Here is a 9,507-nt window from a genome sequence, read left to right on the forward strand (position 1 = left end):
TATTTTAAAATAAAATAAAATATTATAAACTTTTTAAATTTAAGATCAAATGACCAAATTTTCTGATTATTTAGCGTTACCCATAATTATATATGATAAATCAATAAATGGTGCATCGCGCTTGTCTTTTAAAAAATATATAGTTTTAGCACGTAATCAATAATTAAATAATATTTAATCTCATATAATTTAACTATAGCAAATTCATGTGCAGTTTGATTAAAGCTTTGAGTGCGATTAAAAAAATACAGTTTAATGAACTTTGACACTTTATTTTGGATGAAATAATGTAGCACAATATAAGGGTTGATTCCATGAATAGTCATTTAATAATCTTGGGAAATGCACCATTAGCAAATATAAAATGCAAAACAAAAGTAGAAAACTTACATTATATATGACTCATTGCATTTTACAAGAACATAATAAAACATGAATAATACATCCACTGATATTATCAACATATCAAGTCGAAATATATTTCTAAACCTAGACCACAACAATTATAAAACATGACAAAAGGATACATATGACAAATCATTTAAGTATTAAACTCAAAGTACACCACCAGCTAGACAAGCTTATACCATTACGCTCACTCACGATAAGACAATTCAAACTATATGGTTTGATGTCTATTATTTAATTATAACACGTGATCTAATTACTAGTCGCTTTTAGTCATAAAATTTGATAAGTTCATTTTGTAGAGGCATTAGCAGAATCTTTATTAGGGGGGTTAAGCATGTCCCAAGCTTCAATCCATGTAACCATCGCATCTGCAAGCTTAACAAAATAAGGGTCAACTTTTCCGAGTTTTTCTTTGACCTGTTTGGACAGTTCCACGTAGCATTTTTGGACAGTAGTACAATCTTTGGAGAAAATATGAGATTGGAAGAAAGGAATAATTTCTTCTTGCCAGAAAATACCAAGGTACTCTTTCTTCAAATTCACAAATGGATTGCTAGCCTTGCTGTGATATATGTAGGGTAATCCAGTCTTGATTCCCAATCCCAAGTGATCACAAATTACCTAAAAATGAAATTGCGTAGAATTTAGCTTTAGTGTTATATGTATAATCAATTTGTATATAGGAAAATATTCTTGATCTTTACATTTTACAAATTTATCAGTGTAGTATGTGTATAATCAATTTGTATATAGGATACATGATTATACCATCAATACAGATATACCAATATAATGACATCTACATTAACAGTGGCAGAGCCAGAGATTTCAAACAGGTGTCCATAAAAGTGAAAATTTTACAAATTTGTTGTGTTAAGGGATGTCTAAAATATATTATTTAATCATTTCGTGTATTATCTTACTTATATATACAAAAAAAAAAATCTGACGAATGGTGTCCAGTTGAACACCATGACAACCATATAGCTAGCCATTGGCTACATACGGTTATGACTAGACGAGCCGGTTGACTAAAAATGTTTAAGACCAGAAAAGTAAATAACGAACCTTGCAGCACCAACCAGCCCACATATCATCGTAACGTCCAATGGGCTGTCCATCTCCCATGAGTCCAAAGTACATTGCTGGGCCTATGAGCTCACGATCAAATGCAAGATTCATACCACACATTGGGAATAGGGTACCCTTTGGGATTGTCAACACCATATCAACGTACCTATTCACAAATAAATACTAATAGAGTCAAATTTCTCTATATTATATAAGTTAAATTTTACTAATAATGTGAAAAGAAAATGACCTAGTATTCCTCTCAAGAGGCTTGACGAGTTGTGTAGGTGCATCATAATCAGGGATGTTGAGCCAGAGGCCATGGGAGACGGCGGTTGGGACGCCCTCTCGGAGGCTGAAAGGGTATCCACGCACATAATCAGCACCTTCCCTAAATGGATCGTAAAGTGTGTTGAAGAAATTGGGAGTAGATGGACACAAAAGGTTCTTTATGTGTTGCTCCAATGCATTGATGTCTTGACCACTTGGGTCCTTTGCAACCTAAAACAAAGTAATTTTCAACAAAGTTGGATTAATCATCATATGAATAGTTGTGTTTGATTCAAAATACAATCTTTCTTTCTCATTTGTTAATAATTTTAATTGAACTTTCACATAACTAGATAAGTGATGTGGAGCCAAATGAAAAGTAATAAGTTCAATTACTTGAACTCACATAATTCTACAAGTGATATGGGCTTGACAATCGTCTTTCACTCATGATCTAGCTTTTAGGGTTGGGTTAGACCTAGGTGTCATATTTTTACATGATATCAATATCAAGTTCATCCTCGTTTATGCTCCCGATCCACGCTCCAGTTAGGTCTGTGCATGAAGGGGGTGTTAGAGTGGGTAAAAGTCTCACATTGGTTGGGGAATGGACTGATAGTCTCCTTAAATGAACTTGGGCAACCTTTCCCTCATGAGCTAACTTTTGGGGTTGAGTTAGACCCCGATAACATATTTTTACACGACTCGAGTTACAATATATAGGTCGACACAATATGCACAAAATCCTATCTACATTTTCAAACAAATGGAACTTCAATCTAATTTATATATACACACTCATATATAGTATCATAATCTTTTCTCTAGGTTATAACTAATAATCTCAAATTTCATCGACAGTTATCTTTTAGGTGATCTGATAGTGTAAACATAAATTAAACTCACAAAAGATTCACTTCAAAGAGGTGGAAAATTCACTTACAAAGCAATCATCATCAATGGTGTAAATATACTTCTTCTTAGAAACCATGTAACCAAAGCAACGACAAGCCGAGTCCTTAAAGGAAATGCAAGAGGATCTAGGACCCAAGATCTTGTTAATATCATTGCGATTGTAAAGTTCATAATCAAAACCATCAGGGACCTTAATGGTCTTTGAAGGATCACCATCTTGAACAATGATAAGATGGTATTGTTCAAAAAAAGGTCTCCACATTTCCAAAAAATCCAAGTTTCTAATTGTTGGTATCACAATATCTAATTCATCTTTCAAAGCAGCAGAAGCCATTGTGCTAGCTAAATTTTTAGTTGATTTTATTTTTTTTGGTTAGTAAAATAGAGAAGGGAAAGAAATAATATATGAAAGAAATAGAGAAGAAAATATGTTATATTTATAACAAGGCTAAAGTTAAGATAGTGGAATGAGCGGAGGAATTGGAGGGAGATGGAAGGGGACTTATTCAAACTAGACAAGTTCGCGATATTTGCGTTGGTGGAAGGTAACATAAAAAAATAAATATTTTTAGTATTAATAAATTGTAACTTTATGTCTTTTTACGTTGCTTAAAAAGTGAAATATATAGTATAACAATTTGTTTCTTTTTACTACGAATAGTTTAGGAGTTAATAAAGTAGAGCTAGTAACATGTTATAACAAGTTGGAAATAGAACTTTTAAATTTCTTATTTGTATTTTCACCCTATATATCGATACTTAGAAGCTTATAATTCTTTTTTTTTGTCTATTAATTGTGATCATAATTTGATTAAGCTATACGTTGCATAAGATCTGAATAGTTCTTTAACTATTTGTGATTGAATTTTCGAACCTATTAATTATAAATGACATTGTTTGATTAAATATAAAATTTAGATAGAAAACTAATGAAACTAAACATACAAAGCCAAAGGCCTTATAATATTTCATGGTTAACTCCTTACAAAAAAATAAATAAATTATTTTTAAAAAAAAGGATAAAAAAAATGTGTAATAAAAGTGGGAAGTACTAATATAGTCTATATAGTTACGTTGCACCGACATATAATAAAGTCAGAAATTTGGCTCCACATTTAAAGTGCAATCTACGTGAAGTATAAGGAAAGTTTTATTTGTATAATATTTAAGTCAGACAACATTTAAATTTTACTGAGCAAAGTGCAAAATGCAAATGGTTTCCATGATTATTTTATTAAAATCCCAAGAGTTTTCATCATTTTTGCTTTTTTGATATTCGAATCACAATTTTAAAGTTGAAAGTGAGAAATATTTATCATTTGAGCAACTCTCATGATTTAAATTGAAAAACATAAATTCTACAGGCCCTGCAGTATAATCTTATATTATTTTTATAAAACGCGATTTTTTTCTAAATTAATCATAAAAAATGCCCTTTTTTAGTCTACTTAAAATTGAATTGATGCATAGTTGGAATTGATATGGAAGTAACAAATATTATAACATGAAATAACAAATGAAGCATTTAAAATTTTGTAACAATTAAAGGAATTTTGTTATTATCCATTTTTTAGCGTAATTCATTTCAATCAAAATAAATTATAACTCAAAACATTTTGATCCGTCCAAATCGCCCTTTTGGTTCGAGATTTGATGTGCAATACGTGATGTTTAAATAACGCTTTAAAACCATGTGGTGCGTAAATTAAAGCATAGGGAAAAGAGTATAAAAATAAACAAATTGTGAACTTTTTGCATGCAAATAAAGTTGACTCTGGAGAAACGCTGGAGACTTTTAGTGAAGTTGAAGTTGGTTCATATTTATGGCCACATACAATGGCGTTTAAGATTTTGAAGAGTTAGAAAATCTTTTTTTTTTTCAAAAAATAACTTTTCTAATATTTTGAAATTTATTTTTAACCAAACACATTGTACATATTTTGTATATAATCAAATGGCATCGATGGAGTTGAACTTATGAAGAAAATTATGTTTAGCAACTGTTAATTAACAATACTAAATAATAATAATTTAATTGCTGCTAAATATAAACATTTAGCACTCTTGCTAAATATTCCTAAAGTCTATAGTAATATTGAATTCAGTAACAATTAACTAATATCGATAAAGGTTTTCACCTTCTTAATGTGAATGAAGATCAGGAAAAGCGAGTCATATATAATGGTCATTTCAATGTAAAAAGTAGGTTTTTTTTCTAGGTGTGAAATTATTGAAGATCGAAAATTTCATTAAAATTCTCTTTTTCTAGGAGTAAATAATTTAAGCTTGAATCATAAATGTATCCACAATTATCATAGTGCATAACAACCTAAAAGACAAATTACAATATTCAGGATTTTGAAAACTCCGAATTCACCAATATTAAGCTAAAAAAAGAGGTTGTAGCTAGGATAGAGAACCTAGGTCACATGGGTCCAAACCACCTTTTATCATTTTCACGAGTACACTATTAACTATATTCGGTTTCTATTAATTTCTCAAAATTATATATATAATTTATTTATTTCGAAACTAATAGATGCACGTGCACCCCAAACACAATACACACAATATATATGTAGCGCATAATAATTCTGATAAGGGTGTATATATAACGTCTATGTCATATATTATAATAATATTGCATAAAAGTATATAGACACCACATCTCAAACATGAGTTTGGTGTATTCTACATAATAATAAAGACATAAAAAGAAGTCTGCAGCTTAATTTATTAGGAAACACATGAGTTTGGATAATTTTGATAATTAGTAAGCTGAAACCTTAATCCATAGGCCATTTAGTGCTTCAACTCTAGGAAATTTCATCAGCTTATTTCCTCCAACCTCTTCCCACCTGTGCACCACAACATTAATAATAATGTTATAATTCAAATAAGAAATTCAATTCTTTTTTTTTTATGTATAATATAGTTGTGTAACATGTATATATATTGTATATTACCTGTATCTTGTAACGAAGTAATGAAGAAATGTTGAAATTTCTGCCACACCTAGTTCCTTTCCAGGACAAAGCCTTGTACCTCCTCCAAACATCAAGAAAGAGCTTTGGTGGTCCAAGTTATTTTCCTACAAATCGTAACGTCCAATATTTATTCAGATGTTAAATGGTGTCACGTAAAATGAGACAGAGAGAGTATAATTACTAACCAGCCATCTCCATGGGTTAAAGGTATACGGGTCAGGATAAATCAATGGATCATAGTTAAGCTCTCTTGTGTACACATATATCCTCCATCCTTTGGGAATCATGTATCCTGCAAAACAATGAAATGAAGGGTAAGAAGTTAAATTATTCATGAATATAATTGAGAAAATAACAATAGCAACCACATGCTATATATTATAAACGAAGCAAAGAAAATAACATGTAATAATAAAAACGAAGAATACGATGGTAGGAGAACTAATAATACTACTGAAAAGGGAAACTATACAATGCTTGATTACCTACTAACATTCTAACAGTCTAATCCGGGCAACTGTCCTCAATAAGTTGTAGGTATGACATGTCTGATTCTGTCTAATCACCTCTCTCTACTATTTATTCGATCTACCTTTACCTCTCCAAAAAAATCTATGATAATCAACCTCTCAAACCTCCTCACTAGGACATTTTCGTATGCATCTCCTTTTCATCTTGCCCACCGCCTCAATCTCACCTTTTTTATCTTGTTCAGCACTTGGGATACTCTACTCCCGGCTTGTCCTAAATATCTTTATTCCAGATCCTATCTCTCTAAGTAAATCAATACGTCCATCTCAACATTCTTATCTGCGCTAATTTGTTGGTATATATTACAAAAGTCATTTAGTGGTAGTAATTTACCAGAACACTGATCCCCATCATTATAAGGATTGTCATACTCAAGTATAAATATTTTAACATATAGTATCAACTGAATTTTTCTTACCATTTAATTCCATATCTTGTGTGGTTTTCCTAAGAACACCATTTACAATTGTTGCCAACCTTAATGTCTCATATATCACCTGCACCACAAAAAAAAAAAAGAACAAAAAATATTTAAAATAGAATCAATTTGCTAACATGCATTAATTTCACAAACAATCTTATGAAAAATTGTCACACTTACAGCCCTTGTAAATCTCATAGCCTTAAAATCATTGTAATCAATTGGATCCTCCAGACTCAATTTCTTTTCCCTGATTGCCAAATGTTCTTTCTACAAAATTACAATTTATATTACTACAACATACTCAGTATGATCCAACAGTGAGGTCTGAAAGGGTAAAATGTACGCAGATTTTACATTTACCTCAAAAGTAACATAGAGAGGTTGCTTCTGATAAGACGATTTAATAAATCAAGCAATGTCTATTAATAATTAAATACTTACTCTAATTTCTTCAAGTGCTTTTGGATGATCATGAAGATACTTGACAGCCATCATAGAAGTAGTGGAGACAGTTTCAAATCCAGAATACATTATTGTTATAATTTGATCAATTAGCTCTTCATCACTTAATGTGTATCTATTTTTTGCTTCTTCATTCATCATCAAACCAAGCATGTCTTGATGAATTTTCTTGCTACCTCTTCTATCTTCTATTATTTTCCTCAATAGTTTGACAATGTTTTTCCGCCCCTGGATCAACACATTCATACTGTAATTAATTATATTATCAGTGTATATAAGTTAAATATATGGTACGTTATTTACCTGTAATCCGCGATAATAGTTTGTGGTGGGAAAGTTGATAGGCAATGAAATAGTTCCAAGTGCAAGATTCAAGAATCCAGCCCTGAATTCTTGAGCTATTGATGAGCTTGTTGCAAACCCACCAATTTGGTCCAATGATGAGAAAAATGCCATCTAAGAACAATTTGTTAGCACTTTACAAGTGTTTTCTAATAGTCGATAAATAAGCAGAAAATATAATCTAAAAAAGTATTTATATAAAACGTAGACAAACCATCCTATTGAGGTGGGGTCTAGGAGGGATTGAATATTTTGAAGAGGGTGAGATAACTCGATTATAAAACTTGTTTTCACTATTTTCACTAGGACTTATGATCTTTCCTAAAAGAAATAAGTAAACAAAATATTTGACTCCTTGCAAAATATTTGAATATCATGTAATTGAATTCTTGATATTCATAAAGATATCAAAATATGCTAGACTTTTCTTGATAATCAAGTACTTCAAGAACATTCACAAACAAATCATTTCATAGAAATCAAGTCCAAATCATCGTAGTTCAAAAAATAAGCCCCTAACGGTCATGAAATCACAAAGAAATCTTAAGAAATAAAAATCAAGGGATCAACACATATATACATATATTATTTTTATCCATAAAATCATGTTTCTTCATATTTAATAAATAAAAATTAAAAAAGACTCCCTACCTAAGTACCTAACACACCCTAGCTAGTATTGTCCTACTCGTTAATATACTCTAAAAAACAGTGGCTCTCTCTTACGAGAGATAGGCACTCTCTCTACAGCCAATATCTTCCATGTTTTCCCCCAATTTCATCATTTTCGGCTAGGACCCTTCAAATTATGTTTGAACCTATGTTCAAGCCAAACTCTCCTCCTATTTTATTAAGGCTGGAATCTTAAGCATCTTAATTTCGATCTTCACCGATTTAAGACGATCCTCTGCTCAAGTATCCCTTCTTTTACTCGAGTCTGCTCCTCTTTTCTTTTTTTTTCAAGTTATAGGGCGGAGAGAGGAAGAATATATAAAACTAAATCATAGTACTAGTGATAAAAAAAAAAAAAAGATACTACTATATTATATACTAGATTTGTGAGCTCACCTCTTTGGTCTTTTGTTGAATATCAATGACATTGCAATTATCCCAACCACTCAAATGTGATCTCATGAATTTATCAATTTTGGGCAAAATATGGTCTTTGATCATTGTGGGATTTATTAGAGATAAAAGTGCTCCTCTAGTGTACTTGTGAGCAGCACCATGCACAGCAGCAATATTGCATTTCCCTAAAATGTCTAACATGGACTGTGGGTAGCCTGGGATAAGTCCCTTTGCTTCATTATTCAGAATATATACATTCAACTCTGCATCCATTGAAACAACAGTAGGGCAACCAAGTATGTGGGATTTGAAGAAATTCCCATACCTATTACAACAAAACAAAAACAAAAAAACATCACTAATTAAGCAAGAATTTATATAATTATCATCATTTCTGTCTAAAGCAGTGACAGATTCAAGATTTTCATTAAGGGAGTTCAGAAAAGAAAAGAAAAAGTAATACCTAAAATCTGAACTTGGAATCTCAAGATTCTTCAATCACTAAGTCAACCTCATATTCACGAGGTTCAAGATCGATATATAAATTATTATTTGTTTTGAAAACAAAGTTTTTAGGTTTGTGATAGATTTATCTGTTTTTTTAGTACATCACTTTTTGTACTGTATTTAACCTGTACATTTTATGACAGACTTGGAAAAAATAATCTTTAATTGAGACAGATGATTGACTTATCACAAGCATTTGTAAATTGTAACATGATCATTATTTCATAATAAAATATTTATGATAGAGCGAACGTATGATGTTAAAATCGAAAATGTTAGCACATGTTTATAAAATTAGCTTATTTAATTCATATTTTAATGAATAGGATCACTTGTACTTTGATATAGTAAATGTGTTTTGTCTTTTAATATGATATTGTTAAAATTCATAATGTTTGATGAAAATAATATTTATATATATATATATATATCCCTACTATACCCCTAAACTACAAGCTAGCGCGCAACGGCGGAAAAGCCGTTGTTGCTTGCTGCTTGCAGGCTCGAAAATCTCTCTTT

General features: G+C 30.9%; 2 protein-coding genes across 2 annotated transcripts in view; both read right to left on the reverse strand.

The window, feature by feature from the left end:
• Window positions 1-360: 360 nt before the first annotated feature.
• On the reverse strand, window positions 361-3,056 carry LOC107009632 (probable UDP-arabinopyranose mutase 1). Its single transcript, XM_015208979.2, has 4 exons — window positions 2,696-3,056; window positions 1,733-1,983; window positions 1,480-1,648; window positions 361-1,032 (listed from the first exon to the last, which is right to left on the reverse strand). Exons 1-4 carry the CDS (start codon window positions 2,999-3,001, stop codon window positions 700-702), a joined length of 1,059 nt encoding a protein of 352 aa, XP_015064465.1. The 5' UTR covers window positions 3,002-3,056; the 3' UTR covers window positions 361-699.
• A 2,381-nt stretch (window positions 3,057-5,437) lies between these two features.
• Window positions 5,438-9,507, reverse strand: part of LOC107010718 (cytochrome P450 85A3) — a 5,458-nt gene continuing 1,388 nt past the window's right edge. The window contains exons 2-9 of the mRNA XM_015210004.1: window positions 8,482-8,806; window positions 7,375-7,527; window positions 7,051-7,299; window positions 6,787-6,876; window positions 6,604-6,682; window positions 5,840-5,946; window positions 5,634-5,758; window positions 5,438-5,525 (exon numbers count right to left, since the gene is read on the reverse strand). Coding sequence (XP_015065490.1) covers window positions 5,438-5,525; window positions 5,634-5,758; window positions 5,840-5,946; window positions 6,604-6,682; window positions 6,787-6,876; window positions 7,051-7,299; window positions 7,375-7,527; window positions 8,482-8,806 — 1,216 coding nt within the window. The remainder of the gene's footprint in view (window positions 5,526-5,633; window positions 5,759-5,839; window positions 5,947-6,603; window positions 6,683-6,786; window positions 6,877-7,050; window positions 7,300-7,374; window positions 7,528-8,481; window positions 8,807-9,507) is intronic.

Source organism: Solanum pennellii, chromosome 2 (assembly GCF_001406875.1).
Source record: "Solanum pennellii chromosome 2, SPENNV200".
NCBI lineage: Eukaryota > Viridiplantae > Streptophyta > Magnoliopsida > Solanales > Solanaceae > Solanum > Solanum pennellii.

Bases quoted from the DNA above. Each gene is read 5' to 3' on its own strand.
- LOC107009632 (XM_015208979.2), bottom strand. From the start codon at position 3,001: ATGGCTTCTGCTGCTTTGAAAGATGAATTAGATATTGTGATACCAACA. The intron at 1,984-2,695 runs GTAAGTGAATTT...ACTTTGTTTTAG, and splicing joins CCATTGATGATGATTGCTTT to GTTGCAAAGGACCCAAGTGG. The intron at 1,033-1,479 runs GTTCGTTATTTA...TTTCATTTTTAG, and splicing joins GGGCTGGTTGGTGCTGCAAG to GTAATTTGTGATCACTTGGG.